At 36.6% G+C, this 23,399-nt stretch overlaps 1 protein-coding gene across 3 annotated transcripts in view; it reads left to right on the forward strand.

Moving 5' to 3' along the window:
* The window catches only part of FNDC3A (fibronectin type III domain containing 3A), a 220,978-nt gene that overhangs the window by 83,776 nt on the left and 113,803 nt on the right, over nt 1-23,399 (forward strand). For all 3 annotated transcript variants that reach the window (XM_007960392.3, XM_007960391.3, XM_007960393.3), the window contains exon 3: nt 7,983-8,058. In XM_007960392.3, coding sequence (XP_007958583.1) covers nt 7,983-8,058 — 76 coding nt within the window. The remainder of the gene's footprint in view (nt 1-7,982; nt 8,059-23,399) is intronic.

The following is a 23,399-nucleotide window of genomic DNA, read 5'->3' on the forward strand; positions in this document are numbered from 1 at the left end:
CTGAAAATTTTTAGTTTAAAAAAAAATTGCTTTTGGGTTATTGTAGATTTTAATTATAATACTTTCTTTATTCTTCAAGGATATGTAAAGATATGTAAGATGTGCCTACGTTTATTCTTTAAATATCTCTGATTTGTCTATCAACTAATAACATTAGAGCAGTATCTTTTGCATTTCTTAATTCCCTCTCTAATTTCCCTCTTTATCCTTCTCTCTTTGAGCAGATTGTTGGTTTGGCATTCTGCCTGGATAACCTCAGCAACAAGTATTAATAGCTTGGTCAAAATACAGAATTTTGAGGACTCATTGTATCCATAGGGTAAAGTGGATGTAAAGCAAAGATATTTAGGTAGTTTAGCCATGATTTATTTTATTAACCCGTTTATGCCTAGTGTACCATTATTGGAATGCTAAGCTTGTGGGAGTTATTTATATCCTACAGCTCAAGGTCATCGCCAAGTTCTGATTTTTCAAAAAGAAACCTTACAACCTCTGGCATAAATGGGTTAATTCAATCATTTCTTCTTGATTTCCTCTGTCCTAATAGTTCTTAATCTACTTTGGGTCTTGAGCCTCTAAAAATCTGATGAAAACAGTGCTCAGAAATTGTAATATCTACAGAAAGTTTTATATACCAATCTGGGTTGTTTACAAATCCTTTGAATCCCATCTATGACCCCCAGGTTAGGAACTCTAGTGCTTTATCCACATGCTGGTCTCAAGTAATATCCTACAGTAATTCACCACCACTATAAAATTTTATCACTAATTAGAAAAAGGGTGGAAAAGATGGAATGGTTTACAAATTTTAAGAACCATAGATTTGTTAGAATCATTAAAAATGTGTTGGAAATAAAAGCAAAAGGAGCATCCTTCAGCCTACTTTCAAAATTGTAAGTATGTTTTACAGGCCAAGCATGGTGGCTCTCCTGTAATCCCAGCACTTTGGGCACTTTGGGAGGCCGAGGTGGGCGGATCGCTTGAGGCCAGGAGTTTGAGACCAGCCTGGACAACATGGCAAAACCCCATCTTTATTAAAAAAAAAAAAATTATATATATGTATATACACACACACACACACACACACACACACACAATTTAGCCAGGTGTGGTGGTGTGCACCTGTAGTCCCAACTACCCTGGAGGCAACGATGGGAGGATAGATTGAGCCTGGGAGGTCAAGGCTGCAGTGAACTGTGATGGCACCATTGTGCTCCAGCCTAGGAAACAGAGTGATACATGTCTATAAAAAATAAATAAATAAACAGTTATCGGATCGCAAAGGAGATAATCGCAAAGAACAAAATAGCAGAAAATCTAAAAAATAGTGATAAATCAACCATTGTGAAATCAACCATTGTAGTGATTCCTCAAAGGGCTGAAAACAGAATTACTTTTTGACCCAGCAATCCCATTACTGGATATATGCCCAAAAGAATACAAATTGTTCTGTTATGTCAGGAAGACACATGCATGCATGCATTCATTTCCACACTATTCACAATAGCCAAGACATGGAATCAACCTAAATGCCTCTCAGTGGCAGACTAGATAAAGAAAATGTGGTACATATACACCATGGAATACTATGCAGCCATAAAAAAGAATGAGATTGTGTCCTTTGCAGGGTCATGGATGGAGCTGGAGGCCATTATCCTTAGAAAACTAATGCAGGAACAGAAAACAAATACCACATGTTCTCACTTATAAGTAGGAGCTAAATGATGAGAACACATGGACATAAAGAGGGGAACAACAGAAACTGAGGCTTACCTGAAGGTGGAGGGTGGGAGGATGAAGAGGAGAAGAAAAAAAATAACTATTGGGTACTAGGTTTAGTACCTGGGTTGCAAAATAATATGTACAACAAACCCCCGTGACATCAGTTTACTTATGTAACAAACCTGCACATGTACCCTGCACCTAAAATAAAAGTTAAAAAAAAAATGTACTGAAAATACTCTACATTGTTAAGCTGATTTAAGTAAAACTCATAATCTTAAATGTAGATTAAGAAGAGAATGAAATGAGTATTCAACTGAAAAGATTAGAAAAAACAAAGTAAGCCTAACGAGAACAAAGGAAATGATACAAGTTAAAAGTAGAAATTAATATCTTTAAAGGAACCTACCTAGATGACGGTGGCCTCCTGAGTTAATCCTCTGTGGTACTACCCTGCTTAAGTAAAACTCTTCATTGTCCTTAAAATGGCTCACAAGGCCCTTCATAACCTGGTTCGTATCTACTGCTTACTATATTTCTCACCCTTCCCCTGTGTTCCCCCACCCCCATGCTCCAACCATATAGAACTCCAGAATTTCTTTTGGTTCATTGAACACAGTAAATTTCATGTCATTTCCAGTCCTTGTGCTTTGCACTTACTCTTTTCTAGGTCTTCCACTCTTCTTGCCTAGCCAATTCCTAATGAGTCTTCAAGACTCAGCTTAAATTTTACATACTCTAAAAAGGCATTAAACATACAAACATACATACACGTACACACAAGTGCTCAGGTAACAGACCAATTTACATATTCAATCTTCAGTGCTTTGATAGTATTTTACTGCCCCTATTATAGCACTTCTCTCACTAGTCAATATCAAAGAAGCGTTTGACAAGAGGAGTAATAATTGAGGTACACCATCAGAAATCCAAAGTTACACTGCTTAAAATTATTAAAACATATTTCCAAAGATACTTTTGTTAGAGCAGATACTAGTATGAGTGAGATAGGCCAAAATAGTATATTGTAAGCAAAAGAAAGTATCCTAAATTTAGCAAATTGTATTGGTTAACTCTCAAGGGAAAAAAAATACTTTTGAGTCTTTCAGATAAATTTTAGATACATCAAAGAAATAAATATAATCAATTAAATTATATAAAAACTAGGAAAAATAGGAACTAGTACTTACCAAACCTCTGGATCAGTGTTACCTAATAGAAATATAATGCAAGCCACATGAGTAGTGTTTTTTTTTAGTTTATTTTTATTTATTTATTTTTTTGAGACAGAGTCTCGCATTGTCACCTGGGCTGGAGTGCAATGGCATGATCTCGGCTCATTGCAATCTCCGCCTCCTGGGTTCAAGCAATTCTCCTGCCTCAGCCTGCCGAGTAGCGGGGATTACAGGCACCTGCCACCATGCCCAGCTAATAAGTAGTGTTAAATTTTTTAGTAGCCATGTTTAAAAACTAAAAACAGGAAAAATTAATTATAACATTTTAACCCAGTATGTCCAGAATATTGTTTCAACTGTAATCGATATAAAAATGTGAAGTACCAGAGTTTTTTAATACTAAGACTTAGGGTTTTTAATGTATTTTTAAAGATACATGTGATATTTTGATACATGTATACAATGTCCAATGATCAAATCAGGATAATTGGGATATCTGTCATCTCAAACATTTATCTTTGTTTTGGAAACACGACAATTCCTCTAGCTACTTTTAAATACATAATAAAGTAGTAACTATAAGTTATTTACTATCAAATACTAGAACGTATTATTTCTATCTAACTGTAATTTTGTACCTATTAACTAATTTCTTCTCAATCTCACACCCACCTTCCCAACCTCCAGCAACCACGGTTCTATTCTCTACGTCCTTTAGTTCCACTTTTTTAGCTCCCACATATGAGTGAGAACATGCGATATTTATGTTTCTATGCCTAGCTTATTTTACTGAACATAATGACCTCAATTTCCATCCATTTTGCTGCAGATGACAGGATTTCTTTTTTTTCTTTTGTTTTTTTCTTTTTTTTTTGAGACAGGGTCTCACTTTATTGCCCCGGTTGGAGTGCAGTGGTGCCATCATAGCTCACTACAGTCTTGACTTCCTGAGCTCAAGCATTCCTCCTGCCTCAGCCACCCAAGTAGCTGAAACTACAGGCATGTGCCCCCATACCGGGTTTTTTTTTTTGTTTTTTTTTAATTTTTTGTAGCGATGAGGTCTCACTCTGTTGCCCAAGCTGGCCTGAGCAGGTTGAACTCCTGAGCTCAACCAGTCTTTCCACCTCAGCCTCCCAAAGTGCTAGGATTACAGGAGTGAGCCACTGTTCCCCAGCTAGGATTTTGTTCTTTTTCATGGGTGAAAAATATTTCATTGTGTATATATACCACATTTTCTTTATCCATTCATCCATTGATGGACCCTTGGGTTGATTCCATATCTTGGCTATTGTGGATAGTGCTGCAATAAACATGGGAATACAAATATCTCTTTTGATATACTGATTTCCTTTCTTTTGGATGTATACTCAGCAGTGGGATTGCTGGGTCATACAGTAGTTTTGTTGTTTGTGTTTTGAGAAACCTCCATACTGTTTTCCATAATGGCTATAATAATTTACATTCCTACCAACATGTAAGAGCATTCTCCTTTCTCTGCATCCTCCCCACCTCTGTTATTTTTTGACGTTTTTGTAATAGCCATTCTGACTGGGTTAAGATAATATCTCATTTTGGTTTTGATTTGCATTTCCCTGATGATTAGTGATGTTGAGCATTTTTTTCATATACCCGTTGGCCATTTGTATGTCTTCTTTTGCGAAATGTCTACTCAGATCTTTTGCCTGTTTTTAAATCTGAATTTATTTTATTTTATTTATTTATTTTTTGCTGTTGAGTCATTTGAGAGCCTTACATACTCCGGTTATTAATGCCTTGCCAGACAGAAAGTTTGCAGATATTTTCTCCTATTCTATGGGTTGTCTCTTCATTTTGTTTCTATTTGTTTTTAAGATGGGGTCTCACTATGTCGCCCAGGCTGGTCTCAAACTCCTGGGGTGAGGTGATTCTCCTGCCTCAGCTTCCCAAAGTGCTGGGATTATAGGTGTGAGCTACCATGTCCAGCTACCTTGTTGATTGTTTCCTTTTCCTTTGCCGTGCAAAAGCTTTTTAGCTTGACATAATCCCACTTTATTTTTGCTTTTGTTGCCTGTGCTTTTGAAGCCTTACACAAAAAAATATTTGCCCAGACCATGGTCCTTTAGTATTTTCCCAATGTTTTTTCCAGGAGTTTTGTATTTTTAGGTCTTACATTTAAGTCTTTAAGCCATTTTGAGCTGATTTTGTATATGTTGAAATACGGGACTCTAGTTTCATTCTTTTGCCTAATAGAAAACCAGTTTTCTGAGCACTATTTACTAAAAAGACTGTTCTTTCCCCACTATATGTTCTTGATTCCTTTGATGAAAATGAATTGGTTATTGAGTTTCATGTCAAGGCTAAGTGAAAAGATAAAAAAAAGTAAGAGTTAAAAAAAGAATGAGTTGGCTGTAAGTGCATAGATTTATTTCTAGGTTCTCTGTTCTGTTCTATTGATCTCTATGTCTGTTTTTATTCTAGCACCATGCCGTTTTATAGTTTTATAGTTTGCCTGGTAGAGATCTTTCACTTCTTAGGTTAAATGTATTCCTAGGTTTTGTTTTGTTTTGTTGTAGCTATTATAAATTAGGTTGCCTTCTTGATTTCTTTTTCATATTGATTGTTGTTCATGTGTAGAAACACTACTGAGTTTTAAAAATAGTAATTATTATTTAATTGCAGGTGGGGTCTTGCTATATTGCCCAAGCTGGTCTCAATCTCCTGGGTTCAAGCAGTCCTCCCACCTCAGCCTCCCAAAGTATTGTGATTACAGGCATAAGCCACCATGCCCAGCTAATACTACTGATTTTTGTATGTTGATTTTGTGCCCTACACCTTTACTAAATTTATCAGTTCTAAGAGTATTTTGGTGGAGTCTTTAGGTTTTTCTAAGTATAATACGATCATGTTGTCTGCAAACAAGGATAATTTGACTTCTTTTCTTCTTTGGATGCTCTTTATTTCTGCCTCTTGCTTAATTTCTCTGGTTAGATGTACTTCGCCTTTGAAATCCAGTGTTTATTTCACACTTAGAGCACATCTCCATACAAACTAGCTACATTTCAGGTGCTTGATAGCCACATGACTCTTGGCTATCATTGGACAGCACAGCTGTAGGTGAAGTTAAATATAGAAGCAGTAGAAGATAACACAAAGGAAAACAATAAATAACATTGGCTACAAGAAAGTAAAAGGGAGAAAACAAAAAGAAAAATATTTGCAACATATTATAGTACAATATTATTATGGGTTCATACAAATCATTAAAAACACTTAAAAACCTAAAAGATTAACAGGCAAGATTACACATGCAGGTAATTTACAAAAGAGCTAGTAACAAACTTAGACATAACAAAGAAGTGTAAATTAAAACAGTAGTACAGGTTCGGCATCCCCAATCTGATGAACCAAAATGCTCCAAAATCGGAAACTTTCTGAGCAGCAACATGATGCCACAAGTGGAGAATTCCACACCCAACCTCATGTGACAGGTCATATGACAGGTTGCAGTCAAAACACAGTCAAAACTTTGTTTTATGCAAAAAATTATTTAAAATATTGTATGAAATTACCTTCATGCTATGTGTATAAGGTATATATGAAACATAAATGATTTTTGTGTTTAGACTTGGATCTTATCCCCAAAATATCTGATTTTATATATATATGTATACACACACACACACACACACACACTCCTTAATAAAAAAAAATCCAAAATCGGAAACATTTTTGGTCCAAGCATTTTGGATAAGGGATACTCATATTTTAATATCCTATTTTCATCTATCAAGGCAGCAAAGATTTTAAAACTGTAATTTTCAGGGTTGCAAACAATGTAGTAAAAGGGTGTTCTCATAGACTATCAGAGGGCATTCGAAGTAGTATTATAAAACTCTTTCTGTTACTTTTTATTTCCATAGGTTTTTGGGGAACAGGTGGTGTTTGATTACATGAATAAGTTCTTTAGTGATGATTTCCGAGATTTGGGTGCACCTATCATCTGAGCAGTATACACTGTACCCAACTTGTAGTCCTTTATCCTTCACACTCCCTTCTCCCCATCCCCAAAGTCCATTGTGTCATTCTTATGCTTTTGCATCATCATAGCTTAGCTAGCTCCCATTTATGAGTGAGAACACATGATGTTTGGTTTTCCATTCCTGAGTTACCTCGTGAAGTAGTAAAACCCTTTTAAAAGGTAGTTTAGCAACAAGCACCAAAATTCTGTGTTTGGGAATCTATCACAAGGAAACAATACTAGCTGTAGAGAGGTGAAAACTACATACCAAAACGCTCACTTCAGCATTGTTCACAATAATGGTAAAATTGAAAACTACCTAAATTCCTTAAGTTAGAGGAATGGGTCAGTCGTTTATGGTGTAATCTTTTGATGGAATATTTTCAATAATAACTTCGAAGTCTTTTTTGAATAATACCGAACTTTAAAAAGGATAGAGAATTGAATATCTTATGTCTAGAATTTAGGGGGGGAATTAATCCTGTGCAGAATAAGACTAATAAGTTTATCAGAATGTTAACAATGTGTATCTTAGGATAGCAGGACTTTAGTTTTTTTTCTCCAGGTTTCTGTTTTTTCTCTGTTTTTCAAATGTTGTAAAATTGGTATGTATTACCCTTATTATAAAAAGAAGACTACTTAAAATGGTGGAATAAATTTAACATATTCTTGGATATAACTTAAGATGTGATACTAATTCAGATATGATCAACTCATGCTCTACCTATCAGTTTATATTTTGTCTTTAGAAAAACATGATACTTAGCAACTGATAAACTCGCTTAGATGATCTAAATATTCTGTGGTTTGACTCCATCTTTGTTTCAGAGTGAAGTTTATTGATTTTCTTTCCAATGAAAGTGTGTCACTTTTTTCTTTTTTAATTACCTTTACTTTTGGCTTAAGTCTAACCTCCAGAAAAGTGATGTAATAGTTTTTTAGCAAACCAGCATCTTAAATGTGTAATCCTCATTTTCCTTCCCAGTTTCATAAGGTTAAATAGCTCACATCTGCTCTGTTACTATTTTTATGTTCTGATTTGCTTTTTTTTTTTGTTTTGATTAATACTTCTTCCTCTCATTTTTAAGGTTATTCTGGTACAAGTTAACCCTGGAGAAGCATTTACAATAAGAAGAGAAGATGGACAGTTTCAGTGCATTACAGGTAAGAATGGTAATTGAGAATAATCATTTGAGACCAAAAAACCACAAAAATTTATGATACATAGTAGTGTGTATGCCTATGGTTTCTTCCTTCTTTCTCACTACCACCACACAAAAGCATAAACTCTGATATCTTAGCATTTAAGTATTACAGTATCATTCTAACTAATCTCTTTGCCCTGGTTTCCTGATTATTTTGATCATTCTTGATATGTTATATTGTTCATGTCTCTTCCCTGTTCAGAAATCTTTATCAAATCTAGTCCAGGTGTCTTCGTTTTTCAAAAAGATCATTTCAACTTTTTAGTCTTGTTCCCACTTCCCCTTCAAATTGCTTTTCTTCAGTTTTTCTAAGAGGCTTATTCACTGTCTTTTGAAGCTATCTTGTGCTATGTGTTCTGTTTCCCTTATCTAGAATTCACCCTTATCACCACTGCCCCCTGCCCCCCCAATTCAGATCCTACCTGTACTTCAAGACTGAGCTCCAGTCCCACCTTTAACAGGTTTTTTGGAAAGTCTTTGTTTAGTGAACATTTCCTTAGTACTGTTGACTTTTGGGTCAGGCAGTTCTTTGGTCAGGGGGACCGTTGTGTGAATTGTAGGATGTTTAGTTCAATTCCTAGCCTCTGCCTACTAGCCACTCACCCTCACTCTTTCATTTATGAGAAATAGAAAAGTCTGGATATCCCCAAATATTCCCTGAGGGACAAAATTGACTCCAATTGAGAACCGTCTTCCTGTGTGAATTTGAGAACAATAAAAAGGTGACTGGCTTTGGAATTAAAGAGAGAACCTAGGATTAAATCCCAGCTCTGCTGTTTTACTGGCTACATGACCTTGTACATGTTACTTAACCTCTGTAAGTACTGTTTTTTTTGTTTTGTTTTTTTTTTTGAGACAGAGTCTCATTCTGTCACCCAGGCTGGATGGAGTGCAGTGGCTCAATCCTGGCTCGTTGCAACCTCCGCCTCCTGGGTTCAAGCGATTCTCCTGCCTCAGCCTCCCAAGTGACTGGAATTACAGGTGCCTGCCACCACACCAGGCTAATTTTTGTACTTTTAGTAGAGATGGGGTTTCATCATGTTGGCCAGGCTGGTCTTGAACTCCTGACCTCAGGTGACCCACCCACCTCAGCCTCCCAAAGTGCTGGGATTACAGACGTGAGCCTCTGTACCCAGCCCTCTGTAAGTACATTTCTCATCAGTAAAATTCTCATTCCTGTCAATAATAGTACACCTTATAGGATAATTGTGAGGATTCCTGATATGCATGTAATGTACTTTAAACCAGCCTGGGACATGTAAGGCACTCAGTAAGTGATGGTGAGTGCTGTAGTGTTATTGTTAATAGGAAGTGATCCCCATCACCTGTGAAACCCTATCATACCAATTATTGCACCATTCATTTACCAAATAACTACACCATCTTGTAATATTTCTTCTAGTTGTATTTTTAAAGTTATTTAAATTTTGTATTGTTTAACATAAAATTTTTATTCAGTCTCGCCAACTGAAGTCTAAGCGCTTTGGGGGCACATACCATTTCTTACATTTCTTTGTATCCCCTTCAGTTCTTGGCTTTCTATATATTGGATACTTAACTGATAGTTATTGGTTGAGTTTAAAAAAGGAAGAAGTGCAGTGGGTCACACCTGTAATCCCAGTGCTTTGAGAGAATAAGGCAGGAGGACCTCTTAAGACTGGGAATACGAGACCAGACTGGGCAGCATAACAAGACCCTGTCTCTACAAAAAATTTAAAACTTAGTCAGGCATAGTGGCGCATGCCTGCTGTCCTAACTATGCAAGAGATAAGGTTGGAGGATTGCTTTAGCCCAAGAATTTGAAGCTGCAGTGAGCTATGGTCATACCAGTGCACTCCAGCCTGGGCAACAAAGCGAGACCCTGTCTCAAAATAAAATTAAATTTAAAAAGAACGTTAGAGGTGAGGTGTCTGTATACTTTGTCATCTTTCAAACTGGAATAGAGTAAAAGGACTCTAACACTTACTTCAAGACAACTGATGTAAAGCAAGACTGTCTAGCCCAGGCAAACCTCCTGTCTTTCCCCCATTTTACCTAGGCTGTCCAATCTGTTTAATCAAAGAAGAAATAGACCTAACTCTTTTCAGAGAAGTAATTAGCTCAGTAATTAAAATTAAAACTTTTAGCCTGATATTTAAACCTTATATATCTGAGAGTTAAAAATTTCTCTCTAAGTTGAACACATGGACACAGGGAGGGGAACCTCACACACCGGGGCCTCTCGGAGGGTAGGGGCCAAGGGGTGGGAGAGCATTAGGACAAATACCTAAAGCATGCAGGACTTAAAACCTAGATAATGGGTTGATGGGTGCAGCAAATCACCATGGCACATGTTTACCGATGTAACAAACCTGCATGTTGTGCACATGTATCCCAGAACTTAAAGTAGAATTTTTAAAAAAATTTCTCTAAGTTAATTTAAATAATTTGTGCAGCAGTTATGACAATTTCACAAATAGGAAGAGTTCACATATTATAGACTTAAATATACCAGGCAGTGTAATTTATAAGCAGTGTGATAAACATTGCCTGTCTTTACTTGCCAGTTATGTTTTTATGAAAATAATTGTATTCTGTGTACCTCATAGAGGTACAGTTTCTAATAGAGCACACATCTAGGTTTATTTGTACATTGCTTTTCAAGTTGTTTTCAATAGATATTGTTTATTGTGGACACATTTTAACTAATACAGCATTGATCTTTTCTAACACATTTGCAGAGAAAGATACTCATTACTGTTTTAATGTGACTCAGAATACAAAAACTGTTATTTATGATTGGATAACCAGACCCTGAATTATAAGTAGCTTATATTTCAAAAGTTAATTTGTAACTGCAATCTCTAAACCCCACCTCTGTAAATCAGTTAAATTGATTTTATATGTGGCAGTGACACCTTTGTTCAGGATCAAAAACGCCTATCTAATTTATAATGTGCCTGTAATACTAATAGTATCTTAGTTATAGGGACTAACCACCATGGGAAGGTATTTTTAGGCAGGGACACATTTCTCTGCTTCAGTGGGAAACAGATTCCTTTCTCCGTATGACAGATTGTAAGATTGGAGACTGTTTTAAAATTATTAGGTAGAAGTTTTAAAAACACAGAAAAGAATAAAGGGAACCAGACAGAAAATAAGAAGGCCCTCCCCTCTTTGTGTTTTTGACTGTCCAAAACTATAAGATGGAATATGGGTAGAAGGAATATGGTAGTGAGCAAGGGAACTGGAGTTGAAGTCAAGTCTTTGTAAAATCAATATGCCTTCACTCTGAGCAAGAGAAGACAAGAAAACTTCTGGAGTTCATTTTCTTCCACTTTGCTATCACTAGTTTCTGTCATATGGCAAGCCCCTTCATGGACTAGCTCTGGATCTAGGTAAAAAGTGAGATTATGAATAACAAGGAGAAAGAGAAATTCTTAAGGGAAGAAAATCATATACCAGTGAAGCTGAGAGAAACATAGATCATTATAGCCCTAAGGCCGTCAAGTTAGGAAAGCTATTCTCTGACGGCCACTATACCATTAAAATCTCTATATTAAAACCTAACAAATTGAGATAAGAGCTGTGTAAATTAATAAGCATTTGAATTAAAGATCATTCTTTTAAAAGTAGTTTTATTACTTGTTCAGAATATATAGAAATGAAAACTAGGTTGAGAATCACAGAGAACTTTAGAGGTCTAAATAATTACCTTATTTTATTGGAGGCTCAGATTTTGTGAGTTACAGCTAGTCATGGCCAGAGTTCAATATAGTACTTTTTCTACTATGTAGCATACGTTCTGGAAAGACAAATTGCTAATTATTTTTTTGTATGAATTTTTCAAGTATCTGCTGAGGTATACTGTGCTAGTTGCTGGACATTCAAAGAAAAGCTAAAACTAAGTTCCTGACATTCAAGAACAGTGTCATAGGGGAAAAAAAGGAAAAATTAACAGTTACAGTATAAAAAGAGATATACATAGGGTGTTATGGGAGCATAGAAGGAGGGTTACTAATTACATTCAGAGGCATGTAAAGAAAAATTTATTCCAGGAGAAAGTGACACATGAGGCTTCTCGAAGAACAGTGGCAGTTGGCCAGATGGACAAAGGGTCTCAAGGTACTTTAGATAGAGGGAAAAAGTGTTCAAAAGCAACAGAAAGAAAGAATGACTTGACTTATTTGAATAACTACAAAGAGATTGGAATTGCTAAATTGCAATAAAATATGGAATTGTTGTATAAATATGTGGTACCTGTTGAACCAAAAGTCTTCCTACTACAAACATCATCTAGAAATGTTCAATAAAATAATAACGTGTAATCTTTCAAATACACTCCTGAACTTCTCTCTCTTCCCTTCACCCTAAAAAAAGGAAAAAAAAGGTGGGGGGTGGGGAAGAATTACTGTGGGCCAGAAACAAGGACTTTTCCACATTTATTTGTTTTTTGTTTTTATTTTAAGAGACAGGGTCTCTCTGTCACCCAGGCTGGAGTGGAGTGGCACAACCATAGCTCATTGCAGCCTCATACTCCTGGGCCCAGGTGATCCTCCTGCCTTAGCCTTCTGAGCAGTTAGGACTGCAGGTGTGTGCCACCATGCTTGGCTAATTTTTTATAAAGTTGATGTCTCACTATGTTGCCCAGGATACTCTCAAACTCCTGGGCTCAAGCAATCCTGCCGTCTCAGCCTCCCAAAGCACTGTGATTACAGACATGGACAATTGCACCTGGCTCAATATTTGTTTCAAAAAATACAGTTTTCATATTTTTAATGAAAAGAATTAAAAATATCTACATTGTTGTTTTGATTTGATCATTTTCTGTTGTCCCATACCATTTTTTCTGAGTCCTCTTCAGAATTTGAGGTCTGTCTTCCCTTAGTTCTGTACCTTATTTCATGTCCTTTTGGATAAGGCACCACTCTTAAATATCTAAAAGTGTAGTCTTCTGTTTTGCTGCTTTTCCATTCTGGTCATTGGTTAGATCTGTTTGTATTTCCTGATATGAACCCATACCTCATTTTTTTCCCCTTCTTTAACCACTATTTACTGGTTTTAACTTAAATTCTTGATTACTTTTGAAATGAATACTATCTTGAGTCTGTCTCAGGTTTTTTCTATTGAGAGGTATTTTGAAACTTTCTAACTTGTTCTTATGTTTTCATAGTGAAGTGCTTTGACCGCATGTCAACAGATTGTCTTATACGATGAGAGATACTGTGAAAATTAAGTATTTTTGCCTAGTAACTGGTATGTAGAAATGTAAAAAATTTATTGAATGGGGAAAATTTTAGGTTTTATATTAATAGATATTTGTAGCATGTGCTAAAGACTGCCCTTCTTAGTTTTATTTTGTGAAGAGTTATGAAAAATAGGAAATTAGGCAAGGTTTCTAAGTTTGGGTTACTAGGAAGGTCATAGAAGCATATTTCATAGAGAATATATGGTAAACACTTAAGAATCCTGTGTAGAGCTAGCTCTCCTGATAACAAATTGGTTCCTCCTTTAGATATCATCTGTTCTGTGAAGCCCTTGCTTTAGTTTGTCTCCTCTTTTAGCTGTAGATACACATACAGAAATAATTGAAGGCAGATATTTTTACATATGTTTGTAACCCTGATGCTTTGCATAGCACCCAGCACATAGAGACTCTCAATAAATGTTTAAGGTGAGTGAAGAAGAGAAAAAAAAACGGATGTTTTTTGAGCATTTATATGTGTCAAGCAAGTAGATCTGTTATAGACAACAGTTGTAGCTAAAAACCCTCCTTATGAGAGGCAGGTATGACTTTTTCTCTTTTGTGATACCTCAAAATGAAGAAATGGGCTAATCAGTAAGAATTTATTAACTATCTGGAGGTTTTGCATTGTTATGGTACTTCTACTTTGATGTGATTCCCTGCCACTACATGTAAGAGAGAAAATTATGAAAAGCAAAAAATATACAGACAGCTATGCTTGAATAATTTTTATATGCTCTGGCTCCTTCAAATATTATGTTTTAGAAAGACAAGCAAACATATTGATGATTATTTAATACTTTTAATCTAATAGGGCAGTAGTTAAGCAGAAGGGTACTTGGGTTGGAGTTCAAACTTTGCCACTTAATATTATATCAGTCAGATTATATTCAGTATATATTGTGTTTACGCTTGTTTATGTAAATAGTGTGTGTCTGTGTGTATACATATTATGTGGGACTTAGAACATAATTTTGTCATAGAGAAGATTATTATTAGGCCATACCTTTTGGGATATATTATATCTGTGGAACCACAGAACCCAAGACCTACATCAGATATACAGTCTCTAATTACATTGATCATGGATTAGCCACATCTACATTATAATTTTTCTGCAACGTGGCTTCTACAAAAACAAAGACCTTATATTCTTCATCCATTCACTTATTCAGTATTCAGTGAGGGACAAAAATGAATAAGCACTCTTTATTTTCTCAAGTTTATTTGTCAGACTTTCTTATGTACCTTTATGGGAAGATGAAATAAAATTTGATCATCAGACCGTTACCAGTCTGCAACTTTGTCTCATGTTGTGCTACTCAGGATTTTGTTCTCTAGGGCTTTCTTTTGAGCATTTTAAATCAATACTTTTTATTTGTTTTTAACAAAAATAAACAGCATGTTTATGAAATGTTTAAGTGTCAGAAAGTTGCTGACGTTAATAAATGTCAAACTCAAGAAAATCAGAACATATTGAAATGATAGGTCAAAAATAATAGGATAGGCCCAGCATGGTGGCTCACACCTGTAACTCCAGCACTTTGGGAAGCTGAGGTGGGCGGATCACCTGTAGTCAGGAGTTCGAGACCAATCTGACCAACATGATGAAACCCTGTCTGTATTAAAAATAAAAGAATTCGCTGGGTGTGGTGGCACACACCTGTAATCCCAGATATTCGGGAGACGGAGGCAGGAGAATCACTTGAACCCGGCAAGCGGAGGTTGCAGTGAGCTGAGATCCTGCCACTGCACTCCAGCCTGGGTGACAGAGTAAGACTCCATCTCAAAAACAAAAGCAAAAAAACCCAATAGGATAAAATTTAATAGGAGTAAATATAAAGTTCTACATTTTGATTTTAAAAACATAGGTACTGTATAGTGTGTATTAGTTGTGGCTCCTTTTTTGAAACTTAATCTTGTCTATAAAACACAAAAGAGTTTAAGATGATATTGAGACTCCTTCTGTCCTCATTCCTTTTCCTTCCTAATAGCTCAGTCCTGAAGCTCTTAGGTGAGGCAGAACAATATAGGCAATGCACTAGTGGGAGTGGGAGAGGTGAGCTGCAGTTCCCCAGAGTGGGATGTCAGAGCCCTAATTGAGTAAGGACCATATCACATCAGAGAATAGCCAAGTATAGGGAGTTAGAGCCCAAGCAGAGTGAAGAGGGAATTCATACAAGAAGGCAGCTTGGTATAGGGAGTCAGAGTATAAGGCTGAGGAGGATATCATCAGGAATGCATGTAGTGTGGCATGTAAGAAATTGAGCAGGATGAGGCAGTCACTGATGCAATGCAGTGATCCAGCATGGGGAATCAGAGCTCAAACAAGAGTGAGGAGGCCATCTGTGTGGAGGGGTACCCTGACTTGGGTTGTAGGAGCCCCAGCATGGTTAGACAGTGCACAATCTGGGGATATATTACAGTGAAGAATCAGAGTCCAACTAGGGTAAAAAGGGCATCCACACAGAGGTGGTCTAATTAGGAAGTCATCAGCAATGCCATGATTGTACCCTTTCCCCTCCTCCACTAAGAACTCAATATTACTTGCTTCTAGTACAGATGCCACTTCTGCAACAGGAATTGTGTAGCCACCCACCACTGCCTGCCAAATTATCAGCACCTGTAGGAGTGATGGTCTTTATCTCACACCAAGGAGACTCCTCAAACACACAAAGGGGCTTCAGATTCTATGCACTAAAACAAATGAAAGTGTCCACTGCAGTGCAAGAGAAGACAACTTTATGAATAGAACTTGCTTATTTTAGCAGAACTAGAACTAAATATGAGTCATCTGTTGAATCCCATTTGCAAAAGGGAAAACAAATGAAATCTTGGACTGCAAAAATACAAATGCAAGTTCAAAACAGATGGTGGTGTATGCTGGTTAGATGATATCCTTTTCACTTGTTTAAAAGAAGTATTGACAAACTGGGATTGTCCCAAGGAAGATAGCCAGGAGATCATAGAAGCATGAAATCATCCTTATAAAACACTATAGAAATGCGTGAAGGATGCTTAACCTAGAAAAGAGGGCAGCGACTTGAAATACATTGATCTCTGCACCTTAGAGGGCAGAATTTAGACATAAACAGGTGAGTTATAAAGAAGCAGATTTTTTTTTTTTTTGAGATGACATCTCACTCTGCGACCCAGGCTGGAGTGCATTGGTGCAATCTCGGCTCACTGCACCCTCCACCTTCTGGGTTCAAACGATTGTTCTTCCTCAGCCTCCCGAGTAGCTGGAACTCCAGGTGTGTACCACCACACCCGGCTAATTTTTGTATTTTTAGTAGAAATGGGGTTTTATCATATTGGCCAGGCTGGTCTTGAGCTCTTGACCTGGTGATCTGCCCACCTCGGCCTCCCAAAGTGCTGGGATTACAGGCTCATTCACCACCATGCCTGGCTAAGGAAGCACATTTTGACACAGGGAAGAACAGCTATGGCTGTATAAAAATGGAATTGTTTCTTATACCAGCGTCCCACCTTTATATGTGTTCATTCCCTGGTTGGATGATATTATAAAAGTAATTCCAGCATAGAAAGATAATTTTGATTAGGTGAATTCCAGCAGTTATTGTAACTAAAGACGCTTTGATTCCAGAATAATCTGTTTATTAAACTGAGTTCTCTTTAGTTAATTCTGGGAATGAGGACTCTGAATGAGAGTCTTAAATTTAACAAGTCTATATGTGCACAGGCACATTTTATAAAGTAATTGAGCTAGTGAATGGTTATTGCTCATAGTAGACCTATAAATAGTATACCAACTAGTTAATTTATTAATACCCACTACTGATGAAATAAATACTTGAGAGAGAAATTTCCACTACATTCTAAATCTTTTAGGGGCAAGAACAATAATGCTGTCTTTATTTTGGTACAAAAACCTTAAGTGGAATATTACTTCCATTTTATTTAACAACAGAAATTGCCTCTTTCATCTCTTATCATCTATGCTAAAATAATGCCTTTTGCTTATGGGTATTCTGTCAATATGTGAAAATGAACTGCTAAAATATTTTTGTGTGAAGTACTTACTTGCCTTGGCAACTGTTATATACCAAAAATATACTTCTCATACTTGGGGATATTTTAGTGCCTCAGAGTCTTCAATGTGAGCACCATTTAAGATTATACAATTGTATGAAAATATTGATTTAAATATGTAAATGGTGAGCCACAGATATCACCTGGGTGATGATCATTTGACCAAAAATTCTGGGTTTATGCTTATTTTCTTATGATTTGACTCTTTGTGTAGAAAAAGTATCAATGTGAATTCAAGTTTTCTAAGAGGTATCACCTTCATTTTCTCATACCTCACGCTACTTAGGGAAGACAAGAACCTAATTAACAGTACTAGAGTGTGTTGATTGTGAACCTCTTCACCTAATATAGTTAGTATGATCACGTTCCACCTGGAAGTCCTATTGCTAGCCTTTTGGTTTCAAGTGGCTCAGACCAGCTTCTCAGGAGTTATTGGTGTTTTCTCCTCATTGTTGCTCATATGGCTTTTTCTGCCACTAGGGTTTTATTTATCCTTTCTTGTTTCTACTGTCCCCTCATTCAAGAAGTAACCAGCCTGGTGCTTCTGGGGCAGTTACTGTCAACTCCTCTATCCCACTTTTCTTCTTCATTGCTGCTGCTGTTCATTGCTTTTCTGCTCTCACCTCATTTCCTCAAGTACCTGATCCTCATTCTTCCTGCCATTACAGGGCTTTTTGAACATAAGCAAAGCCCTGTTCTCTCAGGATGTCTTTGTTGGGGAAGAGAGAGGAATGCAGATTCCTCATGCAAGTAAGACTCCTAGTAACCTGCTCTGATATCCTGGAATCTCTGAGACACCTCAGCCTCATGACTCTTGATGCTTCAGGGCTTTGATATTAGAAATACCTCTGAAATTTATCAGAAGTTGTGTCTGTTGTTTTGTATATCATAGTCACTACAACTTTTGCTGCAGTTACTGTAACAGTAGGCATGAGATACTACACATACACCATTTCTTCCTATAATCACAATAAAACTTTAAAGAAGTAACAGACTATGTGACAGAATTAATGGTGCATTGTTAAAAGCGCAGGTCTGGGAGTAAATTGACCTGGGTTCTAGAACCAATGGGTAGGAGTTAAAAGAAAACAGAGTTTAGCTTGGCATGAAGAAGAACTTTGTAATAAACGGAGATGTCAAAGGAGGGTTAAGAGTGATCAGTTTCCCATCCATCGTTTCCCCCCCACCCCTTGAGACGGAGTCTTACGCTGTCACCTAGGCTGGAGTGCAATGGCCCAATCTCGGCTCACTGCAGCCTCCGCCTCGTAAGTTCAAGTGATTCTCCTGCCTCAGCCTCCCAAGTAGCTGGGATTACAGGCACTTGCCATCATGCCTGGCTAATTTTTCTATTTTTGTAGAGACAGGGTTTCACCGTGTTGGCCAGGCTGGTCTTGAACTCCTGATCTCAGGTGATCCACCCACCTTGGCCTCCCAAAGTTCTGGGATTACAGGCATGAGCCACTGCACCCAGCCTCTCCCATCCATCTTTGTAGGTGGTAATGTATCTGCTGGCTCTTCACTTGATGGTAGTGTTACAGAAGATGGTTTATTTCTTTTGAGGGGATTGTTCATGCCTTTTAAGGTTCATCACAAGTCTAAAGTGCTATTAATTTATAGCCCTAAGTAGTTTACTTAAATTCTGGCCCATGTTGTGCACATACTGAAATGAGGAAGGGCTAGGGCAATTTAGATTCTACAAGTTTCTATCAGCTCTCAAATAGTTACATATTCATAAGTATACTAATTACATACCATGTCTTTAAAATATTTTAATATTATGGAGATTGATATTATAATAATTTTTTACAAGATCACCGGTTATCTTTTGCGCACTGACTTTGCATTACAGCAAATCAGACTAAGTTCTACTGAAAGTATAAGTAACTCAAGTCAAAACCACATGTAGTAGATTTTTATTCCCATGTGACTATTCACTTTTTTCATAATTAGCAAACTAAACCATGGAGAAGTTTGTCCTTTATACATTACTTAAACAACCTTAACTTCCGTTAGAAAATTCTTTAAAGCATAGGTAACTATTTTTCATACTGATGGAAATCATGATTGTATTTAAAAATTTGCTCTTTATACTTTCCTTTTTAATATGAAAACATCAGTTTAATTAGAGTCGTTCAAAATACTAGCTTTGAAATATTGATGAGTCATGTTTGTAAAAATGAATTATAACAGATCATCCATTCATAAGTTCAGCCCATTTCAATTTAAGTGAATGACTGTGATTCATTCTGAGCACATTGTGTAATAGTCCCAGGCTGTCCCAGAGAGCTATTAAATGTAACTTTTTAAGAGAAAGTGTGTTATATAAGACTTATTTAAGAGAAAATCGCAATATTTATGTTCAAAAGGAAAATATAGGGAAATTAATTGTCATCAGTTCTTCATGTTCCTAATAAATAAAATATCATTGTTATATTTATTCTCTTGGAAGTATAAAATCTAAGCCAGTTTAGTGAGTGCTATTAAAATAAGCAACAAAAATCTTGATTAAAAAAATTTTTAATGACTGATGACAAAAGGAAATTAAGATCCAGAAAGATGAGTGTGTGAAATATCTTATGTTAGCTTTTGAATAAATGTTCATAAACCTCTTGTATTCTGGCACTTTTGATATTGCTTAGTGACTAAAATGAACGTAAAAGGATCTAAGCCTTCTTTTGAGCTGGCCTCACAAAATGCCATTTTATTACATAGATAGAAATATGAATATAAAATGTTTTATTTTGTGTACCATTCTCTCTTCCTGTTTTCCCTTTTAGGAAAAAAGCCACTTACTTAAAGTAGATAAGAGCTAGGAAATGAGGAGGCTAGAGAAGCAAATTGACTTGGAACAGGGGAAAAAGGAAAGATTAGATAATTTTAAAGACAAGAAAAATGAATTTGGATATTCTACAAGAGTCAAAAATGTACAGTCAAAAGAACTAGAGAAGATTTTCATTTTAAACAGATTTTAAGCTAATTCCTAAGAACTATGTATCTAAGGCAGCTTCCATTTAGTTTGATTTTGAATATCTAATACCAATTATAAAATAAATGTGTGTAAGTAAAATAAAATAGTAACGTGTTTTTTATGAGGGGGGAAGTTGGTTGGTTTTATAAATTAAATGATCATTCTGTGGTCAATTATTTTTATGTAAAAATAGTTGTTATATTCTAGGTAATAGAAATTTAGAAGCCTATTTTTCTGTAGAAGAAAGGTTTTGCTATCTGCTCTTGATTTCTCAGACATTTGCTTCTTCTTAGAATGCTATGATCAGATTTTTATTAGAATCAAATTTTCTAAAGGCCACGATCGGCATTAGCTTCATTACTTATTTGCTTAGGTTAAGATTAACCCAATAGACATACTATCTTTATGGACCATTGCAAACTTTTTAATATCTAAACATTTTTAACTTTTTATATATGAATAATTAAGGAAACATTCAGTTATAATAAAATTTATTCCTGGCACTGTGTAGGCACTCAATAAATATTTGTTAATTGAGTAAATGGTCTCAGTAGATAGTTACATACAACATATAGGGAATCTCTTACCTTTTCTACTACCTGTGTTTTTCCTCAAAATATTATTTATTTATTTATTTATTTATTATTATTATACTTTAAGTTCTAGGGTACATGTGCATAACGTGCAGCTTTGTTACATATGTATACTTGTGCCATGTTGCTGTGCTGCACCCATCAACTCATCAGCACCCATCAACTCGTCATTTACATCAGGTATAACTCCCAGTGCAATCCCTTCCCCCTCCCCCTTCCCCATGATAGGCCCCGGTGTGTGATGTTCCCCTTCCCGAGTCCAAGTGATCTCATTGTTCAGTTCCCACCTATGAGTGAGAACATGCGGTGTTTGGTTTTCTGTTCTTGTGATAGTTTGCTAAGAATGATGGTTTCCAGCTGCATCCATGTCCCTACAAAGACACAAACTCATCCTTTTTTATGGCTGCATAGTATTCCATGGTGTATATGTGCCACATTTTCTTAATCCAGTCTGTCACTGATGGACATTTGGGTTGATTCCAAGTCTTTGCTATTGTGAATAGTGCCGCAATAAACATACATGTGCATGTGTCTTTATAGCAGCATGATTTATAATCCTTTCGGTATATACCCAGTAATGGGATGGCTGGGTCATATGGTACATCTAGTTCTAGATCTTTGAGGAATCGCCATACTGTTTTCCATAATGGTTGAACTAGTTTACAATCCCACCAACAGTGTAAAAGTATTCCTATTTCTCCACATCCTCTCCAGCACCTGTTGTTTCCTGACTTTTTAATGATTGCCATTCTAACTGGTGTGAGATGGTATCTCATTGTGGTTTTGATTTGCATTTCTCTGACAGCCAGTGATGATGAGCATTTTTTCATGTGTCTGTTGGCTGTATTTGAAATTACTTGGAAACTGACACCAAAGAGATCACGTTTGGGCACAGTTTTATTTCACTCAGCTTGACTCCAAAAGTCTCATACTATGGGAAAATAATCCATAACAGTAGTAACTATTGTGATCATATACTGCTACTACTTCTAGATTGAATGATTGTTACACTCTTGTCAAGGTCACCAGTAACCTCTGTGTGGCCAGAATGAGTGGTCAATTCTCACTTGTCATCATACTTGACCTCAGTGTATTATTTGAAAGAGCAGCATTCGACCCAGTATATTTAACCCAGTGTATTATTTCCTCCTTCTTGGACACTACTCTCTTGATTGCCCTTCTACAGTTTATGTATTCTCCTGTTTTTTTTTTTTTTTTTCCTACCACACTAGCACTTCCTTCTCAGTCTTTTTTTTTTTTTTTTCTTTTTTAAGTAAAGACAGGGTCTCGCTATGTTGACCAGGCTGGTCTTGAACTCCTCCTGGCCTCAAGTGATTCTCCTGCCTTGGCCTCCCAAAGTGCTAGGATTACAGGCATGAGGCACTGCACACAGCAGTGTTTTTTGATGTGTATTAATATTTAATTTCAAAAGTATGTAGCAGTTAAGTGAGATAAATAAATCAGTCACAAAAAGATAAATATTGCATGATTCCACTTACGTGAGGCATCCAAAATAGTCAAATTCATAGAGACAGAAAATAGAATAGTGGTTGCTAGGGACTAGAGGGAGGGAAGAGTGGGGAGTTATTATTTAATGGGTACAGAATTTTAGTTTTGGAAGATGAAAACTGTTCTGGAGGCTGGGAGTTGTGGCTCACGCCTGTAATCCCAGCACTTTGGGAGGCCAAGACAGGCGGATCGTGAGGTCAGGAGATCGAGACCATCCTGGCTAACACGGTGAAACCCCATCTCTACTAAAAGTACAAAAAAATTAGCTGGGCATGGTGGCGGGCGCCTGTAATCCCAGCTACTTGGGAGGCTGAGGCAGGAGAATGGTGTGAACCTGGGAGGCGAGCTTGCAGTGAGCGAGATCATGCCACTGCACTCCAGCCTGGGCGACAGAGCAAGACTCTGTCTCCAAAAAAAAAAAAAAAAAAAAAAAAAAAAAAGTTCTGGAGTTGGATAGTGGTGATAGTTGCACAACAATGTAAATGTACCTAACATTGAACCATACACTTAAAATGTGTTAAAATGGCAAGTTTTATGTGTATTTTACCACAATTAAAAAAAATAAATTTAGTAAATTTTTATATTTATCAAAAACCATTTTTAAAGCAGCAGATATCTGAAACCAGAGCTTAAATAGTGTAGTAGGCAGAATTCTAGGATGGCCCCCAATCTTGTTACCTTCTGTTGTATATACCCTACATAATTTCCAGGACAATGAATATGATGAATTTTACCTTCACAATTGGGTTATATTGTATTGCATGGTACAGATGATTTTTAAGAAAGAGATATTGTCTGGAATAAACCTCACCTAATCACGCGAGTCCTTATGAAGAGAGACAGGGCTCTTCTGGAAGAGATTTGAAGCATGAGAGGGAAGTCAGCAAGTGGAAGAGTTTTCTTGCTGGCTTTGAAGATAGAAAGGGCCACATGGCAAGAAATGTGGGTGGGCT

Source organism: Chlorocebus sabaeus, chromosome 3, assembly GCF_047675955.1.
Source record: "Chlorocebus sabaeus isolate Y175 chromosome 3, mChlSab1.0.hap1, whole genome shotgun sequence".
NCBI classification, from domain to species: domain Eukaryota; kingdom Metazoa; phylum Chordata; class Mammalia; order Primates; family Cercopithecidae; genus Chlorocebus; species Chlorocebus sabaeus.